This window comes from Vanacampus margaritifer, chromosome 11, assembly GCF_051991255.1.
Source record: "Vanacampus margaritifer isolate UIUO_Vmar chromosome 11, RoL_Vmar_1.0, whole genome shotgun sequence".
Classification (NCBI taxonomy): domain Eukaryota; kingdom Metazoa; phylum Chordata; class Actinopteri; order Syngnathiformes; family Syngnathidae; genus Vanacampus; species Vanacampus margaritifer.
In genome coordinates, this window is record NC_135442.1 from 14,268,403 (window position 1) to 14,295,796 (window position 27,394).

Here is a 27,394-nt window from a genome sequence, read left to right on the forward strand (position 1 = left end):
TGCAGGGTGTCACAGGGAGTCTGGGCGAGTCTCGTGCAGGCTGCAGACGCCGTCGAGCAGCAAGGATGTAAGAGCAGCAGCGCTTGTTTCACGATGACAACACGTCTTCTTCTTCCTCTTCCTCTCCCAAAGGTCGGATTTCTTCATTTCCATGAACTACCTGATGACGTCACGCACACGGAGCGAGAAGGTGCTGATGATAAATTAATATCGCTGTTGGGCTGGTTTTGTTTTCGTCTGTGCTCACCCCCCCTCCTCCTCCTCCTCTTATTTTTTTAAGCATCAGCAGACATCATGACGCAAATTTGTAGTATATTGTTGTTTTATTGTGTGACACTGGCACACACATACACACACAGTTACCGTACTAGTGATGCAATCATCCAAATAAACAGACGAGATGACACACCATGTTTCATTCGGGATTAAAATGCAGGCCATTGGTTGTGGATTATAAGGAGGAAAAAGGGGATGTTTTCATTGTATTTACAACCGGATGTGGTGCGTTTGAGTCCTTCAGGATGGACCAAAGAAGGGTTGTTGTACTGCAAAGTACTAGGGCACCACCCTAGTACGTTCACAGCACAAGTCAGTGCAGAGGTGAGCAACCTGCAATCCACGGGCCATATACGGTCCCCAAGGACATTTGATCCGGTCCGCTCTGCTACAAGTATTGTGAGATTTATAAGAAAATGACATTGCTGTAGGAATCGTATGTTGCAGAATGAATCAGAAATGTAGGAAAAGATCTGCCATGTGTGAATATACGACAGAGGTAAATTCACAATTCTTCTCAATTAATTCGAAAATTGTTTGCAAGGAGAATGTGAATTTAATCAGTGGAGAAAAATAAAATGTGGAATTTTAGGGGCATTTGTGAAATTTCTTCATCAATTTGATTAAATTTGAACTAGTTGAGAAATTCAGATTTTTGTATCCCTAAAAAAGTCCCTGTTAATTTGGGAGGATTATTTTTTTTTCATGTAAAATGTGGAATCCGTTAAATAAGACTGGAGGGCTGAACATTTTGCAGTTTGAATGATTGAAATAATTGAGAAATGAAATGAGAAAGAACAAATTTGAATAGGTTGAAATAGTGATATATTTTTTTGTTGTTCTTTTACATATAAGCATTCATTTGAGTGGTTTGGATTCTTGTAGAAAATGTATAATGGGAAAAAAAACGTGAATTCTGGGACCTGTGAAAACAGTTCAGGGGAGGTTTTCGCAAATGAGCAGAATATTGTGATGATGTGGAAACTAGAAACTGCATCACATATTATACTGTGTGGCCCTCGTCAATGATGTGTGGCATGTCCTGGGAAGCTCATGGCTAATGGCGCATTTCATTTGAAAAGCCCGAGTTTTGGGGGAACAGCTGGTTCTGACTGCATCTGACTGTCGGCTTCCAGCAGGGAGCTCATTGTAGAGCTGCAGGCAGGAGCCGACAAGCTACAAGGAGCCCAAAAAGAAATGAACTGATGGGTTGGAACAGTTTTAGATTTTTTTTCTCTTACCCTTTTCTCCTCACATGCTGAGTAGTAAAGACTGGAGACCCTCATTGTTCTCTATTGTTGTATTTATACGCCCCAATCTCCACTTTGCTGCCCATAGTCTCTTCTTGGATAAAATTCGCATCATACCACTCCACCACTGCTGTTTTCTAGCATGTCACGTTCCAAACAATGCATTCAAAGCGGCGTCCATTTTAGCAGTTTGACTTGCTTTCTTTCACTTTACAGTACATTTGCTTTCCTGATATTTGTGAGGTTGCAAGGAGGAGTCAGGTGGCCTAATGAGGAACATGCAGCTGAGGATGATGATGGTAGCCATGATGATCTTTGACCCCCTGTGTTGTTGTACCAAACCTACTGTGACACTTTTATAAAGCTTCCTCCTGTGTCTCCGGCAGTGATACAGCCCCCCCACTCATGATGACAACCCCCCAGCCACCCACCCCTTCACAGACTAACGAGGCATATAGCAGCCGTAATGGCTTTGTCATCTGTGACTGGGCAGAGGAGCAGCATGTGTCGGACTGGGCGGGTGACGTCAAAACAGACTCATATGTAAAAATAGAGCGCCATGGCGGATGCTCTTGCGCATGAATACACAACAACATACAGACACACACACACACACACACACATAAAGAGCTTGCCTTTTTGTTGGTGTAACGTCACATGATCATCTGTATTCTATTGGTGATGTATTTATACTAATCTTAACTTGTGTTCTGGACAGAAACAGAAAAGATGTAAAAAAAAAAATAATAATAATAATTAAAAAATCCTTAAGAGGATTTTGCAATTATGAAGGCTACATATACATTTATTTATAGTTTAGCATTATCAGGAACTATTTAATGTAGTCATTTATTTTTGTATTAATAGCAATACAGTATACAATGACAGTTAGTGAATTATGAATTATTTAATTGTATATGTATTATTTTTTATGTTGTATTTAAAATTCTCATTTTACATTAAGCTCCCCTAATGCATTTAAAATTATTGTTTTGATATTTAGATGATATCTATCATTTATTTATTTTTCCCCAAAGCATTTGAATTGATTATTTTACTATGTGTATATTTTTGTAATAAATAATAACAATCTATCACACAGTGACAATAACAAAATCATTGCAATTGAATTTATGGAATTTATTATTTCTATGTTATATTTGCGTTTTTTTTATTACTGTATATTAATCCCCAATTCTTTTGAATTATTTATTTTATGTGGATTTTATTAGTATGTTTTTAATTAATTAATTAAATTTTCCTAAACCTAATGCACATTTCAGCTAAGTTTTACATTATTATTATTATAATTATTATTATCCATGCAGCCCATCCATCCATCTTCTTAACTGCTTATTCCTTCACAAGGGTCACGGACTCGCGGGATTACTATTATTATTATTATTATTGTTGTTGTTGCTGTTATTATTATTATCATTAGGGATGGGCGAGGGCCAAAACGGCTTTATATTTTTATTAGGTATCGGGCATTCATGGAGGGTGCTGATACCAGCCATCGATATTTAATAAGGCAAAGAAAATCGAGTAAATCCTCCTCGGCAGTAGTTGCCGCTATACTGCCATAATCTGACACATCGGCGACTCATCATCTGTGTCACAAAAAAAGGTTTTGTTCACAATGACAATTCTACGCTTCTAACTTTGTAAAACATTTTGTGGAATAAACATTCTCTACCTTCGAGCATGAGCAGATAGGAGGTGTATTTTTTCCGTGTGAAAGTTCACACTGGGTAAAGTTTGCCGCTGCCTACATTAGCACGTCAACAAAGAGGGTGCGTGTAAGCGGATAATTGTGTCAATTTAAATGCATCCAGCTGTGTTTGAGGATGATGGCAGCATCATTACCATCAGTTGTCTGTCTCATTTGTTTCCATGGCGACATCGGACTAACCCCCACTCTTCTTCCTGTTTGCATTTCATTAGTGACTCAAGCGTGACTGCTGAGATCATCGCACAAGGCGTCCATATCGCGAGGGAAGTTCAGGCTCTGGGTTCGCTTGAGATTTCTTCAGGGTACTTAAAAAAAAAAAAGGATGCACCCTCAGCCACGCCGTGACCCGTCCATGTCTGGGAAAGAGCGCAGCCCCCGACACAGGCCGTGGTCGGTCTACCGGGCCAACACGTTTGATCTTTCGGCGGAGATGATGGGGCTGGCACTGTCAGGTAACCATGTGACCGTATCCGTGGTAACGTGTCCGCTCCATTTAGGATAAAAAGGTTTTCCAATAGAGCTCTTCTTCCTCTCTGGTCTCCAGGGAACAGTCAGGACCCAGATGAGCCGGTGTTAGAGTTCAGTTTGGGTAAGAACAACACAACACAACTTGGATTTTGTCTTTGAATGAATGTGTCTTCTTGGACATGGACTCTGGACTTAGATCACATGACTTACACGTCACCTCATTAGCTCAGGTTTGAGGTCTTTAAGAATTGGAGTGAGGACTCAACAGACCACACAACACAAGTGTTACTTTACTTTAGACTTTGACAAGATCACTTTGTAACTAGTGCTCACTTATGACTTGCACAAGAGTGCTCAGACCAGAAAAGCGAGGATTTACATTCAAGTTAAACCTGATGATTTGGAAATAGGGTTTAACCTTCCAAATACTAACTAGAACAAAACGACCTACCCCGGTGACTTGGTAGTTCCTTGCAAATTAGGCCAGAAGACTTGGGCCTTACAGACTCTCTTGAAATTGAGACTTTTGCAAAATTAAAATGACTTTCAAAATAATTTCTAAATTCTGTAGGGTAAATTTAATGTAGAGTAGTCTATTTGGTCACACTCTAAACAGAGTAAAATGTACACTTGCAAGAGAGTAAAAAAAATAAATTCAACAACTTCAGCTTGGGAGACAGACAATCTACTCCCTGAGCTCATGTCAGCTGGAACCTTCGTAACTCCAAGAGACCAAAAACCATGTTTTGGTTCTCCTTTTGGATATAAGCAAACAGTAGGAGTGGCATCGCTCAGGTGGTAGAGTGGCAATCTCCCAAGCTGAAGTTTGTGAGTTTGTTTCCGTAAATTTGTTTTTATTAATAATTAATTAATTACTAATAGTTAACTAGTCAAATCTCTTCTTGCAAGATTTACTTACAAATTCTGAGTGAAAAATCTTTAATAGTTTTTTTCATGACATAGGCAAATTCTCCCGTACACACAAAAAATATTTGGAGTAAAATTTACTCTGAATATTTGACTTCCTTGCAAGTGTAAATTTTACTCTGCTGGGACCAAATAGACTCTCCTAGAGTAAAATGTATTCAATACAATTTATTGTGTAGACCAGTGGTCACCAACTTTTTTTCCACCACGGACCGGTTTATACAAATCCACAACTTTTGTGGACCGGCAACCCAGCGGGTTGAGGGGGAGAGATGCTTAATTAATTAATAAAGGGTTACAACAATAAACGCAAATCCACTATGTACTTTTATGTACCTGTACTAGCAGCACAAACACCATAACAAGGGTAACAACAACGCTTTAATATGGTGAGGTCACTACTGTAATGCTTATGAATGATACGAGCAACACAAAAAAACAGGGTATTTTGTAGATATAACAATAAATGTGAAGCCACATTTTTATGTAACTATATTAGCAGTGCCCTCCTTAAATGCGCCAACTTGGCTGATTTAAGAGATAGATAGATTTAAGGAGGGCGCCGCCAACATAACAAGGCACCACAGAACAAATATAAAGTCCATGAGTAACTCACTCACCGTAATGCTAAATTAACTCATTCGCTGCCATTGACGGCTATAGACGTCAAAAATTCATTTGAACTCTTTCTATTTATTAGTTTAACATTTTTTTCCACTTTTGCTAACAAGAGTATGAAAACCTAGATTTTTTTTGTTGTACAGTCAGAACGGATATAAAATTTGTGATTAACTAGTGAAGTCATGTGATTAATTACAACAACAAAAAAATTCATCGCCTGACACCCCTAATTAAAATTAATTAATAATTAATTAAAATGTGTATTCGTAATTAATCTCATGACTTCAATAGTTGACTCACGATTAATCACAAATTTTATATTTGTTATATAAAAAAATCTAGGTTTTCATAAAAAATGAAATGAAAAAAAACTTTAACTAAGAGAAATAGTTCCCATGAATTTTTTGACGTCTATAGTCGTCAATGGCAGTGAATGAGTTAAGAGCCGCTCACCGCAGATTAACCCATCATGCGTAGGAATCACCTGTAGCTGTAAGTCCATGCACCTTTCTTTTTCTTCTTGGTCATAGGCTCCTTCTTTGTCTCATCACTGGGCCTTTTCATCGTTGCAAAGAAACTTTCCAAAAATGTCTGTTTTTTTACTCATTTTGCTAATTTGTCGATTAGCATCAGTGCTACGCGACTGAGATAATTAGCATCTTGACATGCGTCAAGAGTCAGTCGCTTTTCAAAATAAAATATTTTTAAGCCTCGGCTAATCTATTAACCGGAAGTATAGTACGTTTTTTTTTTATTCTTTCAACTTTGGTGTAGCTTTGCAATAACAGAAAAAACACCCTGTTCAATTGGGACTGTTTTAGTATTTCAGATCTTAGGACTTGATGAAAACATGGACATAAACATTGAGCTACACAACTTAGCCAGGATGACTTGGGACTTGCTTAACGTCGTTGACCAAATGACTTACAGTATCCTAGCGACGGCTTAGTGACTGCTCCATGACTTCCTGTTTCCTCCAGTCTGCAGTGAACTGGTCACACCCACCGCGGACCGTAAACCCAGCAGCTTCGTGGCCGTCAGCTGCACCACTCCCCCTCAGGCCTTCTGGACCAAACACTCTCAAACAGAAATCATTGAGGTACAGACCACTTCCTTACTAATTGCCGTGAAAGAGAACCAGTTTAGACCTTCTTCCACGTTGCCTGCAGGGGACAAGTAACCCCATCTTCCTGAGCAGCGTGGCCTTCTTCCAGGACTCTCTGATCACTCAGCAGACCCAGGTCAAGCTCTCCGTCTATGACGTGAAGGATCGCTCACAGGGCACCGTAAGTCACATCCGGAATTTTTGTGTCAACGTCAAACCCACCCCTTTGGTGAACTCTCTAAAATGCCACTTGTGTTTTGGATCAAACAGATGTACATGCTCGGCTCTGCCATATTTTCTTTGAAGGAGCTCCTGCAGGACAAACACCACCGCCTGCACCTGACTCTCAGGTAGCCCTCCTTTAGCGTAACCTCTAGTTCAGGGGTGCTCACTAACACACCTGATTTATGATGAGGGTCGTTATCAGGCTTCTGCAAAGCTTGCTGATTAGCTGATCATTAGATTCAACTGTGCTGCAGGAGGGTGTTAGACATTATTAACATTTTTAATTCTTTATTTTATATATTAACCATGTTGAAATGTTTTATAGATGTAGAGTAGGTGAAATAGTGTTGAACTCAGTATAATTTGACCTTAACCTTGTTTTCGTCTAAAATTCCTTCTCAGTGTTCTGTGCGAAAACACATTCTTGCTGATTAGCTGATCATTAGATTCAACTGTGCTGCAGGAGGGTGTTAGACATTATTAACATTTTTAATTCTTTATTTTATATATTAACCATGTTGAAATGTTTTATAGATGTAGAGTAGGTGAAATAGTGTTGAACTCAGTATAATTTGACCTTAACCTTGTTTTCGTCTAAAATTCCTTCTCAGTGTTCTGTGCGAAAACACATTCTGTTCGTGAGAACAGATTTTGCCACACACACATACCCTGAGAGCACCATCACTCACGGCCACTCAATTTGTTTGTGAGATATTGTTTTGGGACGGAAAGTACCCTGAGAGTATATTTTGTCTAGAAATGAACACAACTGCAAATCTGTTTTTCTTCTGTTATATAACATATTTACTTATTCATGAGAGGAGGAGTAAAGGCGTTTTACTTTCAAAACTCCATACTATAAGAAGCCCTCTTCCCCAAGGGAGGGGGCACATGCGCACTCTGAAAATTCCACCTGTTACGTGATGTTGAGTGTTGCCGTTGTCATGATTTGGGTCAGCTGGTGGGCTCCGCCCACCATACACACCTGCTGCCCATCATGCAATCAGACCTCAATAAAGGCCTGATGGACACAGCAAGGAGTGTCGGGTGATTACCCCGAGACGCCGCTCTCTTGACCCGACTTTACTCGTCTTACAAGTTTTCTCCTGCTGCCCATGACTTACTTTTTTGCCGCCACTGTGCGTGATTTTGAGTTTGTTTGCTATCCGCCTGTGCGCGTGAGTTTGTGTTTGTTTTCGTCCGCCTGTGTGCGTGATTTTGAGTTTGTTTGCTATCCGCCTGTGTGCGTGAGTTTGTGTTTATTTTTGTCCGCCTGTGTGCGTGATTTTGTGTTTGCGTTTATCGCCACATTAAATCAAAGTTATCCGCATCCCTGCCGTGGCTCGCCTTCCTCACTGCATCTGGGTCCGCCCTTCTCAAGCCGTGACAGCCGTGACCGGAGAATTCTCTGTTTAATAAATCATCCTTGTAAGGTGTTTTTCTTACAAGAAATCTGTCTTCAAATTTTTGGAACACGCAAAAAGAGGACAATAAATTAGCCTCTTTCAAGGGAAACATGGAAAACAGGCTGGATAGGGGGCGTTCGAGGACCGGACTTGAGCACCCCTGGAGATTTTTGCTCATCGAGTTTACTTCCAGGTCGGCTGAAAATGAGCGAGTGGGCAACCTGACGGTCATCGCCTGGCAGATTGAGGAGAAACGCGAGCAGAGAGCCCCGGTTGCCAAACTACAGCGAGGAGACACTTTTAATGGGAGGGTGAGTGGCGAGGAATTGCTTGTAGTTGATGTTCACGCCATCATCTCAGGTGGCTTCTTTGTTACTCTACTTAAATGCTTTTCAGGTATCTGTACATTGAGTATTAACTTTCCAATGGCTTCTTACATTTACTCCTCACATTTGAGAATAGATATTGGTACCTTTTGCTCTTTATTTTGTCAAAATATAGTGCGTAAATACCTTTGCTGCCTCAATATGTAGCAATGGAAAGTCTGGCACACGGTTTCAGATGGTTCTTCCAGTTGACGAAAGCCTGACCGAAACCAAAGGCATCAAGTCCAAGTCTTCGTCCCTGTGTAAAGATCCCCTGCTGAAGGCCGGTGAGTATCACCAGAGAGCATCTGGACTGCTAGAAAGTTCCCAAGGCATCACGCCGGTATGTTTCTGGTGGTTACCAGTGTTTGGAGGCGTCATGTCGCAGACGTACCGTTTGCCCACCACGGACGGCAACCACCTCGGCGTGCTGGAGCAGATGGCTGAGAGCGTGCTGTCCCTGCACATCCCTCGACAGTTTGTGAAGCTGCTGCTGGAAGAAGACGCCGTCAGGTAACGTGAACACTGTAGGCCGATAGTTGACATTTGGACAAATATGCGGAGGCCGATAAAGCTCTCGTCTCATTGGGCAGTGAATGCTTGCGAACGTAGCGGACTTAGGGTTTACATCAGGATTTGTAAGATGTTCACAAGACAGTTTTTACTTGTTGCAAAGAAATTTTAAACATGTTCAGACAATTTTTTTCCTATCTGTTAAGATCTTTTGAAACCTTTTACAAACCCTGACGAAAACCCCAAATTTGCTACATTCACATGCATTTGTCGATCAGTGAGATGCAGGGAACTTTTTATTTATGTATTTTATTTATTTAAATTTTCACTTGATACTGACACTGGGAACGCCCGACACTTCTTCTTTTTATAAAAAATTTAAATTGTGTTAGAATTAAGAATTATGTTGACATTTTGGAAAACTTTATTTACAGTGGAAAACTTTAGGGAGCTTTTTACCTGCTTTTAAAAAAAAAAAATTTTTAGTTTAACACATGGTGATGACCCGGGAAGCTCCCTGTAATTTTTTTAAATCATTTTTAAAGTGGAAGTCAACCCCCCAAAAAATTCTTGACAATAATTTGTTCTATGCAGCCCCACTAGTCTAAATACGGTATTTAATATTGCGTTAGTAGAATATATGAATATATGAAATTTAAGCAGCAAAATCCATCAATATCAGAAGGCGGCCATTTTGCCACTTATAATTGAAGATGTTGCTCAGGTCTCAGGTAACAACCAATCACAGCTCAGCTTCAGAAAACAGGTGATCTGTGATTGGCCATTGCCTGAGCCCTGATCAACTGTGATGTCATCTTTAGTCGACAGCAAGCGGCAAAACTGCCGCCCCCTGTGATGGATTAAAAACAGCTGGATTTTGCTGCATAACTCATATTCCACAGATGTAATGTTAATCAGAATGTCATGTTTAGATTAGTGAGGTCACATGTAGCATATTATTGTCAACAAATGTTTAAGGTTGACTTCTCCTTTAAATAAAGCTGTCAATTATTTATATATTTCAAATTAAAAGAAAAACAAACCTGCTTAATGGCATTTCAACAAACAACATTTTTAAAAATTTGACGCTAATATTTTCTCTTTTACTGCAAATGAATATCGGCGGGGGCAGCACGGTGGCTGACTGGTTAGCACGTCCGCCTCCCAGTGCAGAGGACGTGAGATCGAGTCCGGGCTTCGGCCTTCCTGGGTGGAGTTTGCATGTTCTCCCCGTGCTTGCGTGGGTTTTCACCGGGTACTCCGGTTTCCTCCCACATTCCAAAAACATGCATGGCAGGTTAATTGAACACTCCAAATTGTCCCTAGGTGTGAATGTGAGTGTGGTTGTTCGTCTTTGTGTGCCCTGCGATTGGCTGGCAACCAGTTCAGGGTGTACCCCGCCTACTGCCCGAAGCCAGCTGGGATAGGCTCCAGCACCCCCGCGACCCTTGTGAGGAAAAGCGGCCAAGAAAATGGATGGATGGATGGATGGATGAATATCGGCTTGAAATATTAGTTATCGGCCTCCTTGACTACTAGAAATCGGTATCGGCCCTGAAAAAAAACAAAAAACATATCGGTCTATCACTAATGCACTATTGATTAATTTGAGTTTATTTGTCAGGACAACATCGGCGTAATCATTTTCACATTGTTTACTGTCAGACGAAAGATGAAGCCATTAGAAGGCAGTCATGGAATCAATCGCGCTGAACATCACCATAGACACTGTCAACATTTCTATTGTACCTTGCAAAAGCAGTTATACCTTGTAACGTCACATAGGGTGTGTGAGCTGGAGGAACTGGGCGAGCTGTCTCCGTGCTGGGAGAACCTCAGGAGGCAGATCATCACTCAGTACCAGACCATCATTCTCACATATCAGGAGACCATCAGTGACCTGCATGAATACAAAGGTAAGAATGGATACTTTTATACTGGCACACAGCCCCGACCATTCTTAACATTTTGGCAAAACCACATTGTTCAATTACGATCTGCTTGGGTCGGACATGAAATTTGACACACTATATTTTGGAGCACCAATGGTTGAGTTAAGTGGAACATAAATATGCTGTCTGTACTACTACTGCTCTACTTGAATACTCTTTGTGCTTTTGGTAGGTGCTGATGTTTTGGTTTGCAATTGAGTTCAAATGGAAACAAACTATAGTGTTTCTCCCTTTCAGGACCTTCTTTTAAATCTAGCACACTGAAGGCTGAGCGGAAGTTGGAGTTTATGCCGACAAATTTGCACATTCAAAGGATGAGAGTACAAGGAGAGTCCGGCTACGGTAACTCACCCACTCATTATCACTCACCGCCAACCCAATGCTCAGGCTAATGACATCCAATACTTTAAGAGCTTACCGAGTCAACCTTAAACATTTGTTGACAATGTTATGTTATGTTACAATAATATGACATTCTGATTAATATTACATTTTTGGAATACGAGTTATGAAGCAAAATCCAGCTGTTTTTCTCCATCTCAGGAGGCGGCCATTTTGCCACATGTTGTCCACTGAAGATGACATCAATGTTGCTCAGGGCTCAGGCAACAACCAATCAGAGCTAACCAGTTTTCCGAAGCTGCGCTGTGATTGGTTGTTACCTGAGACCTGAGCAACATTGATGTCATCTTCAGTCGACAATAAGTGTCAAAATGGCACTTGCTGTTAAATCATGTTCCACTAACGCAATATTAACCAGACTACCATATTTTGACTAGTGGGGCTGCATAGAACATATTATTGTCAAGAAAATGTTTGGGGTTGACTTCCCCTACAAGGCAGAATTTTTGAACCATCTCTTGCATTGGACTTTCTTAAAAAAACTTTTTTTTTGGTGCTGTCAATGACCCTTGACCTATGTCATTCGATCAGACCACACGTACGACGTGGTGACTAACGGCGCTCCTGCTGCACACCATCAAGGCTTTAAAGGCTGCGGCCTGAGGAAACTCCTGCACAAGCTTGAAGAGGCCAGAAAACAGTACGTTAAAAGTGTTTATTATGTGTAGTAGCCACATTGATTAATTGGAGATAAACATGGCGCACTCTCCTTGTTTTTTTGCATCACCAGATCTTACGACGAAGAGAGGTGAGACTGACGATGACGTTGGTGCGTTGTTGCTATTAGTGCTATTAGTGCCACACATTACCAAGCAAATGTTTTTTCACAGTTCGTCCGGGCCGAGAGGAATGGCGTACCAGCCGCAGGATGTCGTCAGAGCAAAGGAGCTGATTGGCCAAATTAACACACTGAAGACCCAAGTGTGCTACTACATCGAGCGTCTGACGAGAGCGGCCAAGGAGCGCTCGGCCAATGCGCTGGAGAGAACTTTGGCCATCCTCAAAGAGAAGGTGAGCAGATAAATGAGGATTTGTTGCTTACATTCATGTGTTGCATTCAATAAGGTCGGGAATTTAGGGTTGTCATGTAGAAAAACGAGTAAGTAACAGATATAAAAATTTGGAATACGTTTGCATTTTGGTGCGTTTATTACAATACTTTAAATTTTAATATGACCCAAAAACCTGAGACTGAAACTTAACTAAAATGAACTTTCTCTACTTAACTACATTATTCTATAACAGAGGTCAAAAGTGAGAGATATTTTTTGGATACGGATTAATGTGATTAATGTTGCCAGTTTGATACACACTTCTGAAATAACAATTCCGCTCAAATTACTCGTAATAATGTCATCATTGTGAGTAATTATTAATCATATTCATTTATGTGAATAAAAAACAATTAGGAAAAAGATCGCTATTTGTAACGCATATTTCTGTAAATCTCTAACAGTGTTGACACTTTTGAATGATCAATTCTAAAATATTCCTAGAAAATCACAATGTCCCATCACTGGTGAGCTATTTGTACTACAGGCCCACAGGCAACTGATGTGGTCCTTGGGGCTACGTGGTGCCCTAGCTAGCTATATAGCTAGCTAGGCGGATAGCTAGATGGATAGCTAGCTAACTATCTAGCTAGCTAGATAGATAGGTAGGTAGGTAGGTAGGTTGGTAGATAGATAGATAGATAGATAGATAGATAGATAGATAGATAGATAGTAGCATCCATTTTTCCAGGTTGTAGTAGTGGTATTTGATTGTCAGTTGAGTGGGGTGTGGTTTCAGCGCATTCACAGTAAACAAGCTGAGTCTTTAAGAGCGTAAACAACGGCTTGATTTTTCACAATTTTAACAGTCTGTTGTGTGCCAAATTTAGAATTTTAAGTATAATCGAAAAATCTGTCTGCTGGCCTATTTCAGACTCGTCAGTTGGTGAGCGTGTGTGACTCCAAGCTCTTGTCCTCAGCCATCATCGCCCTGGCCGCCGCCCGCCCAGAGCCCGTCCTGCAAGGCACCCCGTCCCCTTCCTCATCCTCCCACTCGCCTTCCTCACGCTCGCCCTCGCGCTCGCCCGCTCACCACCCGTCATCCCCATCACGAGTGGCTACCTCACCTTTCCGCCTCGCTACTCCTCCAGAGAGCATCGATTGGGTTAGAAACAAGCGTGCCTCCTTGCAGGCCGACTTGCACGGGGAGGAGTGGGTACGAGGACTTCCGCAAGCCTCATTGTGTGCATTTTGTGTCTTTACTATGAGTCTTTATCTTATGCAATTTCTATGAAGGACAAGGTGTGGCTGAATGTGGACAAGAGTCTGGAATGTGTGATCCAGAGGGTGGACAGGTTGCTGCGGGGGGATCAGCTCCAGAGTGACAGCAGCTCTGATGACGTGTTCGCGTTGGCTAGTGAGGACCCCGCAGACACCAAAAAAGGTCAGCCTCTAATGTTTTCATAGTAGTTGAAGAATCATTCACATATAGGTCTCACTGCAAGGATAAAGTATCCTTGGTAACCTAGCTTTTTGCACCTTAAAAACAGTTACCAAAGTGGGTCAAGAATGGACTTATCCAGGTTTTTGGAGTTGTTAAAGTCAAAAAAGTTGGGTCAATTTAAATTAATCACCCACTCGGTTGTATTGTGGGTGATTTATTTCACCCAACTTTTGGGGTTAATTGAATCATTTGATTGTTTTTGTTAAAAAATGAACCAACCCAACATTTAAAGTTATTAACCCCCCCCCTCCCCCAAAAATAAATGGGTCAAATTAAATTGACCTAACATTTTGGGTTAATCAAATAACCCGATTAAATTGGGTCAATAATGGGTTAACACTTTTTTTTTTAGTTATTTAACCCAAAAAGTTGGGTCAAGTTAAATTAATCACCCACAAACCGACCCAATTTTTGGGGTTGTCTTGTGGGTTATTCATTTCACCCAACTTTTTGGGTTAATTGAATAACCCATTTGGTTTTGGTCAAAAATGAACCAACCAATTTTTTGAGTTATTTAACCTAAAAAAAAATTGGGGAAAATTAAATTGACCTAACTTGTTGGGTTAATTGAATAACCCAATTGAATTGGGTCAAAAATGGGCCAACCCAATTTTTTGAGTTATTTAACCCAAAAAGTTTTTTTTTTTTTTTAGGTTATGTATTTAATTTGACCCAACTTTTGGGGTTAATCGAAATGGGTTCAAAAATTTTTTTGGATTTATTTGACCCAAAAAGTTTATTATTATATTGATTAAATCAATAACCCACAACAACACAACCCAGCTATATAGGTTATTTTGTGGGTTATTCATTTGACCCAACTTTTTGGGTGAATTTGAATAACCCAAAAAGTTGGGTCAGTCCCTTTTGACCCAATTTGGGTTATTTTGATCCAACTGTTTTTAGAGTGCTTAACTGGCTGAAAGGCCAGGCTGGAAAGTGGAAATTGCAGTCTACCGGTAGTCTTAAAAAAAGTAACACAGACTGATGACACAAAGATAAACCGTAAATAAAAGTGAAAGTTTGTAGAATGTAAAGCAAGATATAACCATGTATGAAACCATAAAAAAAAGACTTTTTTGACACATGCTCACTGAGTGTTGCTTTTTCACTGTTAGGTAGCTGTCCTCAGCAGGAAAAAACATCACCAGGTAAGATCTGAATTAAGACAATAAAAGTTGAAATCAACTCTATCATGCATAATGTCACTCAAGACCTCCGGGTGCTTTACTCAATCTCAGCGGGCACCACAAATAAATTCTTGTCTTTGCAATTTTGGGGGCCTTTTATTGCAAAGAAGGGGCTTAGAAAAAGTGTAGCACGATGCAAACGTGGCCTCTCACCTGCAGGCGAGTGGGCTGAGGCCCTGCACCCTCTGCTGTCCACGCTGAGCGACTGCGCCTCGCTGATGAGCGACAAAGCCAAAAAAGCAATGGTGTTCCTCCTCATGCAGGACAGCGCCCCCACCATCGCCATGAGCCTCACGCTGCAGTACCGCCGCGACGTCGTCTTCTGCCAAACCGTCAGTTCTCGGCAGCCGCCTGCAAACCGATGAAGATGATGATGATGACGGTGGTGATTTCTGTCGCTGTGTTTACAGTTAACGTCTCTAATCTGTGGCTTCGTCCTCAAGCTGAGGAACAGCTTGTGCGACTCGGGCTTCCTCAAGCAGCTGCACACCATCGGCCTGCTGGTGCAGTATGAGAGCTTGCTCAGCACCTACGGTAATGTGTGATAGAAGATCATGCACACGTATACATTTTGGTTTCAATCATTTGAGGCAGGGGGTTTATTTATTCAAGTTGACAACTGGGCCACGCCGTTTATCGGAGCTGAACCTCCAACACAAGCGTTAATACATCCAATGTGTTTTGGCACCTTTAGGCGAGGAGCTCGCCATGTTGGAGGACATGAGCGTCGGGGTCAACGACCTGAGGAACGTCACCTTTAAAATCACGCAAGCCAGTACGGCCTTCAGTCCGGACATGCTGCCCGTCATCACGGGAAACAGGAACGGCTTTAACGTCAGGGTCCCCATCCCCGCCGCCATTTTCGACAGTCTGCCGCGGGAAATCCAGAACGGCATGCTGCTGCGCGTGTTGCCCGTCCTCTTCAACGTAGGCATCAATGAGCAGCAAACGCTAGCTGAGAAGTAAGTTGATTCCAAAAAATAATATTAATAGTAAGTCAGTCAGTAAGAAGACATAATTGCTTTTTTTTTTATTCAGATTTTCATGCAGTTAAATTAGTTTTGTATTTTTCATTATAATTTCATTTTTATTTTTGTATTTTAAATTCAGTTTGAATTCGTTTTTAGAACAGATTGTATTAGTTTTGAGTTTTTCTTTTTGTATTTTTAGTATTGCTTTCCCTTTTTTCTTTTTTATATGTAGAGTAGGTACAGTATTTGGCAAGTACTAGATAAAAAAAAAAGATCACTAAGTGTAGGTTAATAAATAAACTGTTTGACCTCCTTATTCAGTGCAGATGTACAGCAATACCAAAAACGTCATTGATTAAAATAATGTTTTACCGAGATTTTATCAAAAGGCAATATTGGGCAAGTGTACTATGTCTATTATGTCTATTGGTGTGCGTGCAGGTTTGGAGACACATCTCTGCAGGAGGTCATCAACGTCGAGAGCATGGCTCGCCTCAGCTTGTACTACGACCACTTTAAAGAAGTCCTGCCAGAAGACTGTGCGTCCGCCAGGCTTTAAATCACAAAGACAACTGTAATAAAAAAAAAATTAAAAAAAGTTTCCCTCACCTCCACTGTTCTTCCTACTCGTGTCTTCCTCTTAGGCCTTCCTCGCTCCCGTAGCACCACCAGTCTGTCCGATCTGCTCAAGCATCTTAACCACAACGTCAACGCCAAAAAGAGCAAGAACGTGGAGATTTTGTGGCAGGCGGCAGAGGTACAGTGCTTAACTCATTTGCTCCCAAAAACGTATAAATATGTTCTATTTTAAATGTTTTAAGTGTCCCAAAGACGTGTTTGTACGTTTTTTTACGTTTGTTTTTTAGGCTAGACCAGGGGTGTCAAACTCATATTATCTCAGGGGCCCGCATGGAGGGAAATATATATCACCAAGTGGGCCGGATCGGTAAAATAATGGTATCTTACTTTAAAACAAATGCCATCAATTATACACAGATTTTCACTATTTGTGGCTCAGCCCTAAATTATGGAGCGCAACTGTAATCATATTGTTCCCCCCCAAAAAACAGGAATGCAAATGTAACGCGGCAACACTTTGTCTGTATGGGTTCTGGATGTGATAAATCTACCTGTTTTGCATATATATTGTTCCCAGAATGCATTGTGTGGCGCAGTTGATGAAGTTATAAGGATGTTAATCCTTGTCATATGTATTTGTGTTACCAGTAATTGAATTTGTGTCGTATTTAACACGTTTATGTCGGTCTATGATTGAAAACTTTTTTTTTTAAGCAAATCGTAACATTCCGTGTACAAATTGCATTGCTCACCTGAGGACTGCTTGTGAAATTACGAATTTATGATTGATTGCGGCCGGCTTATTAATTGGTCCAACATTACAATAAAATTTTTTTACTTTCCAAAATCGTCTCGCGGGCCGGATTAAACCCCTTTGCGGGCCTGATCCGGCCCGCGGGCCGTATGTATGACACCCCTGTGCTAGAGCATACAGAAGGCTTTGATGCAGCTTCTCACCTGCAAAAAACTGTTGAATAAATGGTAGTTATTACACAAACGGCCAGTAGGTGACAGCAGACCAAAAGAGATCAACCAGGGCCATGTTGAAAAAAAAGTTCATTAATTCACAATTCTAAATAGATGTGTGAATAATGATAAAACTTAGCTATATCATAATGCTCATTGCTGCCAAACGGAAACTGATAGAAATATCCTTTTTTCCTGATGAAAGAAGAGACTCTAATCTTTTTATTTGGTAGGTGCCATGTTTTTATAGCAATAGAACACAATATTATGTGGGCCTTGCAAAATCTGTCAAAATACAGTAAAACAGCCGGGAGTGAAGGGGGTTGCTTCTGTGAAAATGGCTGGGAGTGAAACAACCATCCAGCAAACTCGCTCTTCTGTCGAGGATTGCAAGTAAATAATTAGAACAGGGGTCTATAACCTGCGGCTCTGGAGCCGCATCTGGTGTTCTTTAGTCCCTCTCCTGTGGGTCCCTAAAAAAAATTTGGGAAGAAATTAATGTTTTTAATTATAATATAATTATAATATATAATTATAATATTTTAATTTTTTGGATGAAATGTTCTGCAAATGAATAAAAGGTTAAATAAAAAATATTTGAAAAAAATTGTTTTGAAACTATTAAGATGTCGGAAAAAGAGAGACGAAAGATAGATGAAAAAGTTTTTTTTTTAAATACCTAAAAAAGTCAAAAAAGTGGCCATAAAATGTCCAAAAAGTTAGAGGAAAAGCAGAAAATTACCATAATATGTCCATAAATTTTCAAAAAATGTCAGGAATTTAACAGAAAGGCAGAAAAGTCGAAACATGCATGAAAAATAAAGTATTAAAATTTCTCTAAAATGTGAGCATCCAGTATTCTTGTAAATCTTTTTTAATTGCTTTTTGGAAGCCTCAAAGTGTTATTTGCAAGCTTCTTTATCCTGATGAAAATGTGCTTATTTGAGGGGTTCCAAACCCGATCTCAAAATGTATTCTGGAAAGTTAGAAAAAAAATGTGTCCAATACCCATTTTTTACCCTCAACCTAAAGTTTGATGGACATGTCCAGGACAACAGGACAGATGAAAAAGTCTTAAGAACCCATGCCCAAATTTGAAACAGGAAGGCGGCCATTTTGATGTGAAGCAGCCATTTTGTGGCTCGTACTTTGACGCCTCCAATTAGGCGAGAAATGATACCGTTTCCTCCAAATAATGTATCTTTGATCATCTATCTATTGTGCGCAGACGTGCCGGCGCCTGAACGGCGTGCGCTTCACGAGCTGCAAGAGCGCCAAGGACCGCACGGCCATGTCGCTGACCCTGGAGCAGTGTCACATCCTGCAGCAGGAGCACGCCCTGGCGCCGCAGGTCTTCTATCAGGCCCTGGACTGTATGCGCAGGTCAGTTACTCGCCAGATGCTGATCACTAATGCGGTGGTATCTTGACTTACAAGCACATCAACAATTATTATACATGATTAAAAACGGATTGAGAAAAAAAAAGTTGTGTTTTTGGGGCATTTCAATTGGTTTCAATGGAGAAATTGGATTTTCTATATGAGTAATTGTAATGGAATTACGTTACCTCATGTGGTGTGATGTGTTTTCCTTCCCTGGGCACACAGCGAGGGCTGCAGACGGGAGAACACCATGAAGAATGTGGGATGTCGCAAATACGCCTTTAACTCACTCCAGCTCAAGGCCTTCCCCAAACAGTATCGTCCCCCGGAGGGAACGTACGGGAAAGTCGAATCCTAGTAAAAAATCCTGAGTAAAAAAAAGACTGATGAGAATAAAAACACCTACAACACACATGCACACAGCGACATTTGTTGTGTTTCGTCACTGATTCGTTTATGTCCAAGTGCGACTGTAGATTGTGTTCTAAGTGGTTCCGCTTCCTCTCAGTTGAAGTACAACGACGGAGGAGTATTAGTGCCACACTGAAAAGAAAAAAAATACACTACAAGATTAGTCATAATCGTGCGGACATATTTTCAGGAAAAGAAAAGTTGAATACTGAATGTTTTAGATTAAATACGATATATTTATTTAATTTAATAAGTGAAATTCAAAATCACACACATAATGGTCTTCTGATTTCATTCCTTCACTTCCACTCGTGATTCTCGTAATACTCCTTCAATATTGAAAATATATTTTATTCTCATCATATGATCATTTTAATGTAAAACAAAAACAACAACTTTACCTCGTAACACATTTGACTTCAAACTTGAAAAAGTACAAAACAATTTTTGTTCTAAAAAATATACAACTTTTTAAAAATTAAAAAAAAAAAATCTTAAAAATATAGGACTTTTTTTTTTAATTCTCATAAAATCATGACTTCAATCTTGTAAGATTACAAGTCTCCCAAACTGTACTATCTTGAAAATAGCAAACCCTATTCTCGTAAATTATCACTTTAATCTAAAAAATTTAAAAAAAAAAAACATTGAATTTTAGTCCCGTAAAATGAATCTTGAAAATGCAATTGAAAGTGTTTTTCTTAAAACTAGTCTCGAAAATGTACTTTTTCCTTATAGTATTGCAACTTGAATTTTGACCATATACAGCATCTTTATTGTCGCAATATTATGACTACTCTTAAAATGCAACTTTTTTTTCTTAAATAACATTCTTTATCCTAATAAGATTGCAAATTTAATCTTGAAATTATTGTCAACCATTCTTGAAATAGTACAGCATTATCTCGAAAACATTCAACTTCATCATCATAGCCTGTTTTCTTTTTTTCCTGTTCCGTGGGGCCCTAATACGCCTTCGTAAATAGCCAGTCTCCTGATATTTGTTAATTTATCGTTAGCTAAATGCCACAAATGATTAGATGAGTGAATGTGCAGGAAAAACACAGATTGTGCGTCAGCTTCACAAGATGTTCCAAGCGCACCAGCTGTGAATTGACTATTGTATTATTTGATTACACTGGAAGCTCTTGTAGTGCGCCTCTTTCCTTGCAGGATAACAACCATGCAGCATGTGTTGGTTCGGTTTGATTCGCCCCATTCAATTGAATTATGCACAATGTTATGCAAAAAAAAAAAAAAAAATCGTGCATGGGATTATCAAAAATCATTATTGTTGCATTAAAGCTATTACAACACCTCCTCTATTGCTGCCATATCAGGCTCCATGTATCTTACTGTACTATATCAACAGACACTGCCAATTTTATTTTAGCAATGATAGTTATTTTGCTTACAGCTACTTATGTTAATGTATGTTATTGTTGTTAAAATTCTCGAGTAAGTTACTTGCACACAGTGGAAGAGATAGTAAAAATGGATGAATAAAACAAAAACAAAAACAAAAAAAAGATGTGGCCTGAATTTTTTTTCTCTTCTTATGTTCCAAGACTGAATACGTTTAAGCCAGTGGTCCCCAACCTTCTCTGTACCACGGACCGGTTTAATGTCTGACAATATTTTCACGGCCCAATCTAAAGGTTTAGCTGATAAAAACAAAATAAAATGACAAGAAAAAAACTGTGGTATTTTCTCTATAATAATAATTAACGTAAATCTACTGTGTAATCATGTGCAACTTTATTAACAGTGTCCGTAACGTCGCACCAATAACAGAGTTGTCAAGTAAGACGGATGTAACAGACAGAATCCGGCCACTTTTCAATATAAAACATCATTTTCGAAAGAATTTTTTTTTCTTTCGGTACCAAATGACCCACGGCCCGGTGGTTGGGGACGACTGGTTTAAGCGACATTGCCCGGTCAAAATTGTTTACTGTAATTTGTTAAAAATGTTGATGTATTAAAAATACCTACGTCAATGACGTAGACAGACAGTGTACTAAATTCACAACTATTGACCAAAAGTACAATGAACGTATTCTTTTTTTAATTGTGATATAAAAGTATCTAGTTAGGGTTAGCGAGCCAAAATGGAAAATGTGTGTTTTACTTTAAGGTTACAACCGGAAGTGACGGAATTGTGTACCTAGCTCCTCCAGCAGAAAGAACAGTCCTCTTCTAACTTTTTTTTTTTAACTACACAAATGATAGAATACGTCGTTAATATGTTTTAAATTTGAGTAAGATGACTAAAAATGATTTCCTCCACTATGTCCATAAAGACTAACATTTACACGCTTCTCCAGCTCGAAAAGCAGATAGTGTGCGAGCTCTCCATCCTGTTTGACTTTTATCTCCTCCCTGCATGGCGCTGTGTGCAGCGGTCTTGTGCTGCAGACTTGCGAGGAGGTAATTAGTTCCAAATCCCTTTCAAACGTCGCTTGATTAGGAGCTAAATTGTTGCTTTGTGTGCATTCGCTATTGTTGTATCGACGTGTGCGTTATGAATTTGCGGTAAAAAATAAAAATAAAAATCCTGGTTTGGAAGAGATTTCGAAATCAAACGCAAGGAAATTACAAGTAACATATTAAAGGCAATCGCTTAACAGTTGGCACCATTTCTTTGTCTCGCTAAATTTGGATAAAACCATTATTTGAGAGGGGGGGGGGGAAGATAGGAAAAAAATCTGAAAGTCCAGCACTAAATGATAAAAATTTGAAACCTTTCGAATTTGTATTTTACATTTAATTGATGACAGAAATCCGTCACTGTTTTCTCAAACTAGTTTTTGTTACTGCCAGACTTTTTGTTTTGTTTTTGATTTAACATGGACTTTTTTCTTTAAAAAAAACAACACACTTAAAATCAACTTTATTTTTCCTAACATTTCAACTTTTCTGTTTACATAAAACGATTACTTTGCGACAGCAGCTATCAACTGTCTTACTTTTATTTTTTTTTATTGTTGTCCAAAGGTTAAGATCGCCTGATGTTTGTTTTCACTCTCTGAGAACACCAGCAATCGCATTCTTCAATTCATTTTCGTACCCAGAAGGTAAGTTTCATCGCTTAAGTCCGTGGTTTAAAACCTTTTTAAACCAAGCAGCATCCTAAAAGTAATACTTTGCTCGACAACAGGGGTGTCAAACTCATATTAGTTTAGGGGCCACAAGGAAGAAAATATATTACCAAGTGGGCTGGACCGGTAAAATCATTGTATATAATTAAAAAAAATAAAATTGCCGTCAATGGGGTAGATGCCACGGACTTCCGACTTCCGGGTTTTACACATCAGCGCCGTTTCCGGCCACTGTCGTGCAACCGAGGGGCACAAAGGCGGAAGCGCAAGTACTGGGACACGGCCCACAGTCGCAAACCGGAATGTTTTTTTCCCCCGGAAGTCCCGCTTCCTCCGTGGCATATAGTCCATTATACACAGATTTTCGTTATTTGCGGGCCAGCCCTAAATTGATATGCTTTGATGGTAGCCGGCTGATTAATTGGTCCGACATTTTTTTTTCACTATACAAAATGATCTTGCAGGCCGGAATAATCCCCTTTGCGGGCCTTATGTTTGACACCCCTGCTCTACAAGTACCACCACCACCATCATGACTAGCAATAAACAGCATAGCAGCTCTAAGTGTTCATCAAAACAAGACATCGAGGTTTTATTTATAAAATGTCACTTTCATAGCCACTGTAACCTTGTGTGCAGTTTAAACATCACTGACTTAAATGAAACTATGAGCATAAAAGTTTGGTCACTTTTGTGCAACTGTCCTGTGCAAAAAAAAAAAAAAAAAAAAAGCCTCCAGGATGAAAAAGAAGCTGCTGGTGGATGTGGACTGCGGCGTGGATGACGCGCAGGCCATCATGTTGGCGCTGGCCGCCCCCAACGTGGACCTGCTGGGAGTGACGTGCGTGCATGGAAACACCACGGTGGAGAACGTGTGCAGGAACACGCTGCGTGTTCTGCAAGCTTGCGGCCGGCTTGAGGTGGGTCCATTTTGGTTTAGCTACAGTATTTGGAAGAGGCAGCCTCACATGAGTTGAGTTGACTGCGCTCATGTGACGTTCAGGCAGGGACTGCGTGACAATAACGTGCTTGTCTTCCAACCAGGAATGCTCAGTTAGCAATTTGCAGTTACATTTTACTTTATAAACCTAGATACCAAACTAACTGATAAAGTAATACTACAGAATTGTTTTTTTCCCTTTTATTTCCCTCTCAGACTTTATCATAATACCATGATTTGAAGAAAATAAGACTACTTTTAATCGATTTAAAATAAAATTTATATATATATATAATTTAAATTTCATACTTTTCAGAGTTAATGTCACAACTTTCATCTCGGAACAAGTATACTGTAGCCCATATAGTATTTCACAAATTTAGTAACCAAACCACTGAAATTAAAAGTGAAACAAATATTATTTTGAAAACAGTCCTACAATTGTAAAAGTGTTATAATTATGAGAATACTGATTCGTAATGAAGGCAGTTTCTAAAAAACTAAACTTTATTTGTTTCATCTATTTTATTTGATATCTTTTTATCCATAACTTACTGTTAATATTTTTATTTGACATTTTTTTCAATTAAAAAAAGATGCATTTACATTATATTGCTATAGTCAGGATTTATTGAACAAATATTTTATTTTCATAAAATTATCATTTTCTTGACTTATTATATTACAACTTTATTTTCATAAGATTAAAATTTATCCCTCAAATTTTACAATCACTCCTGAAACAAAAATACTTTTTGCTAACAGCATTATGTTGGTATAGGTTTTGACTTTATTGTTCAAAACACATTATTGATTTTCATAACATGACTTCTTTCCCAAAAAGAACTGACCTAATTTTTGGAACACTGACCTTTGTGACTATTCTGTAATATTACAACTTCTTGTATTTTTTTATTTATTGTAACCTTACTTGTTAGAAGAAAACAGAATTGATTTTCAGAACATTATGACTATTCACATATAATTTTGTGGAAAAATATAACTTCATTAACACAACAATATATTCCAACTCAGTTCATTTCATGTGCTAGATTCCGGTTTTTAAAGGTGCCGCCAAGCCCCTCATAGGCAACACAATTGACGCGGTTGACTTCCATGGGCTGGACGGCCTGGGAGACGCGCCCGACCCGAACGCTCCCAGCGTGGACCTGGTGCGGGAGGAGGGAGCCGTGTCGGCTATGATCAGAATCGTCGATGAGAACCCGGGAGAGGTGAGCAACCGCAATATTAGGCACACCTGTACCATCGAACGAGATCATTGCTAAATTGTGTTCCTGCCAAAGAGTGGTTTAAGTAAAAAATAAAAATAAAAAATGATAAAGATGCATATTTAATGGTTGTAATCGCCCATGACTTTCCACCTAGGATGGCTGATGATCCAGAGCCACTTTCAGGCAACTACCCCTCACAATGTCAACAATGTTGACTACCTGTCTGCCAAAGTCATTCAAAACAACATTCTTGTTCCAGCTGTTGGTGTACCTAACGTTGTGACCAGTGTGTGGTTCTCCCGCACCCCTGCCAGGTATCGCTGGTTGCCACGGCGCCACTCACCAACTTGGCTCTGGCTGTAAGGTTGGATCCGTCCTTGCCGAGCAAGCTGCGAGGGCTCTACATCATGGGCGGCAACACTGAATGTCAGTGGAGTAATATGCCTTCAAAAAGTAATAGATTACTTTGAAGTGCTTTTAAGTGACCCGTTTCCGGCTGTTTGCTTAGCACGAGGGAACACCACAGTGTGCGGGGAGTTCAACTTTGCAGCCGATCCAGAAGCGGCGTACATCGTGCTGAACGACTACAGCTGCCCAACCTACTTGGCATGCTGGGAGTTTACCTGCTACAGCAAACTGTCCTGGGTGCGCACTTAACAGGTTATTTTCATCTGACATCAATTCCATAATTGATGATATCATCTCTTCCAGGAGTTCTGCGACGCCTGGCTGGCGCAGCCCACGCCCAAAGCTCGCTTCATGGCGAGCATCTTCCGCCACAGCATTGAGGCGTCACTCAGCGAGTGCGCCCAGAATGTGTTCGTGGGCGGCAGCGGCTTCGTCTCCTGCGACTCGTACGCCATGGCGGCCGCCGTGGACGACGCCTTCGTCACAGAGAGCGACTCCTACCCGGTCAGCGTGGAGCTGACGGGCACGCACACGCGGGGCATGATGGTGGTGGACACGGTGGGCTTCCTCAAGAAGACTCACAAAGCTCTCATCATGAAGAAGGTGGACATGGAGAAGTTTAAGGAGATGATGATGGCAGCCTTGAAATAAGTTTCTATTCCTCTTTTCAGGACAGTGTAGACCTTGGGTCACCAATACGGTGCCCGTGGCTACGAGTAGGTCGCCCTAAGGACCACATGAATAGTTCTAAGAATAACTTACGTTGTGATTTCCTCAGTTGAAGAGAAATAAAGTCTTGCATTTAGACATTTGTCTGTTTCCTAACTTGTTAAATCATTGTTGAGAAATATAGACATTAATAAGCATATAATTAAATGCAATTTGAACAATTTTATTATTTCAGAAGTATGTGTCAAACTGGTAGCACTTCACATTAATCAGTACGCAAGAAGTAGCCTTCACTTTCATAAATATAGACACGGTATTTCTCAAAAATATTGAGAAATAAGACCATGTAACTGTAATTCCTACAAAGCCATCCAAGTCAGATGTAATTTTACACATAAAAAAAAATTAATAAATACTACAAGAATGATGTCATTGCTAAAATAAAATCCTACCATTTGGGCGGATAAGAAAAAAGATTAAGGCATCTTCGATATCCTATTTTTTTTCTTGTAATAAAATATTTTTCAGATTAGCTTTTCCCCCCCGTAAAATTATGAATAATTATTACAATTTGAGCCACATGTGTATTGATGTGGAATGAGAATTACCAGTGAGATAATCTTGTAATAGCCGCTAATTGTTACGACTTATATCACAATATTTGCCCCCAATATTGATTTAGTCTTGCAAATAAATACTTACATAAATCAGCATTTACTTTTCAGTGAGGCTCGAATATCCAGTAATCAACATCATTCACTACTTCATACATCATTTATCTGCAAAAACTGATAAACGCTGAAAGCAAAAATGACGGCCCCTTTATTTGCTCAGTTGTCAAATAAAATGCCTCAGAATGCATTGTTCTTAAAAATGTGTCAGTCCTTTCTTGCTACCTGACGTCTTGACGTGTTCAAGCGAGGTGAAAGAGGATAAGCTTCACTGCCACAGTCGGCCTTGCAGTCTTTAATAAGTGGCGCCATATCCTTTAATTTCCTTTTCTTCCTCGGAATCTTGACCGTGTGTCCAGCTGCATTAGGACAACGGGAGAATGCAAATTGTCATTTTTGGTGTGTCATGCCAACTCTTTACAAACTCACCATGGACCTCTTGCACTCAAAGAATGATGTTTGCAAGGCTTTGCAGTAGCCTTCCTTCAAGCACTCACTGGGCAGCTTTCCCTCCTAAAAACGCATAGTAGAAGATATTTTCAATAACACTTGTATCCATATCCTTTGGGCGAGAGGTGGGCTTCACCGTGACCCTGGACTGGCCACAACGCAAACACAAGGCACATATAGACATACAATAATTCAAACTCACATTCAACATCATGCTGTCCACTAAGCATAAATTCCAATTATTTTGTACAAATAACAATAGAGCAAAGTAACTACAGCAAGTAGTAAATTGATATTGTGGAAGTGTTTTAGCTTAAAATCAAACAAAACTATTAAATACTTTAACATAAAGGCGTTTTCGTAAAGAAACGATGGGAAAATACAGATAGGCAGGTGTGGGTTACCTTAACGACACAGTCATGTTGAAGGAGACATGCCTTGAAATCCTCTCTTATCCCAGAACAGGCTCGGTTGTCTTCCCCTTTATCCTCGTAATATTTCGGCATTGTGAAAATTCCGCGAACAACACCAATATCAACTTATCGGAAACTCAGTGGTGTGAGAACGAGAATCAAATAAAAGGGGTGACATCTACTTTACTTGTTGTGAAAACGCTCGGCCGCCATTTTTAATGAGCGATGTATGACGGGAAAACGGAAGCCCGAACTGAAAAAGTGCATCATGG

The 27,394-nt window shown here is 39.9% G+C and overlaps 3 protein-coding genes across 5 annotated transcripts; 2 read left to right on the plus strand and 1 right to left on the minus strand.

Annotated features, from left to right (window-relative positions):
* inpp4aa (inositol polyphosphate-4-phosphatase type I Aa) lies at positions 1–20,559 on the plus strand. Of its 2 annotated transcripts, none has more exons than XM_077579572.1 (24): positions 1–190; positions 3,471–3,710; positions 3,803–3,847; positions 6,255–6,373; positions 6,444–6,560; positions 6,650–6,729; positions 8,204–8,321; positions 8,572–8,662; positions 8,741–8,888; positions 10,674–10,804; positions 11,078–11,182; positions 11,774–11,882; positions 11,973–11,990; positions 12,073–12,253; positions 13,169–13,450; positions 13,531–13,678; positions 14,857–14,889; positions 15,088–15,260; positions 15,339–15,462; positions 15,623–15,890; positions 16,341–16,438; positions 16,544–16,656; positions 18,673–18,827; positions 19,053–20,559. In XM_077579572.1, the coding sequence occupies exons 2-24, from the start codon at positions 3,581–3,583 to the stop codon at positions 19,183–19,185; spliced, it is 2,919 nt and encodes a 972-aa protein (XP_077435698.1). In that variant the 5' UTR covers positions 1–190; positions 3,471–3,580; the 3' UTR covers positions 19,186–20,559. The 2 variants fall into 2 exon arrangements, with proteins under 2 accessions (XP_077435698.1, XP_077435699.1); XM_077579573.1 differs by having other exon boundaries at positions 12–132.
* coa5 (cytochrome C oxidase assembly factor 5) lies at positions 15,135–27,365 on the minus strand. Of its 2 annotated transcripts, XR_013295879.1 has the most exons (5): positions 27,114–27,365; positions 26,689–26,772; positions 26,485–26,618; positions 15,684–19,370; positions 15,135–15,279 (listed from the first exon to the last, which is right to left on the minus strand). XR_013295879.1 is itself a non-coding variant. In XM_077579575.1 (3 exons), the coding sequence occupies exons 1-3, from the start codon at positions 27,213–27,215 to the stop codon at positions 26,577–26,579; spliced, it is 228 nt and encodes a 75-aa protein (XP_077435701.1). In that variant the 5' UTR covers positions 27,216–27,364; the 3' UTR covers positions 26,393–26,576. The 2 variants fall into 2 exon arrangements, 1 of the variants encoding a protein (XP_077435701.1); XM_077579575.1 differs by lacking the exons at positions 15,135–15,279; positions 15,684–19,370 and having other exon boundaries at positions 26,393–26,618; positions 27,114–27,364.
* LOC144060233 (nucleoside hydrolase) lies at positions 21,272–25,724 on the plus strand. The gene is made up of 7 exons (XM_077579574.1): positions 21,272–21,668; positions 22,236–22,315; positions 23,072–23,259; positions 24,332–24,511; positions 24,826–24,937; positions 25,020–25,156; positions 25,223–25,724. The coding sequence occupies exons 1-7, from the start codon at positions 21,625–21,627 to the stop codon at positions 25,568–25,570; spliced, it is 1,089 nt and encodes a 362-aa protein (XP_077435700.1). The 5' UTR covers positions 21,272–21,624; the 3' UTR covers positions 25,571–25,724.
* Positions 27,366–27,394: the final 29 nt, after the last annotated feature.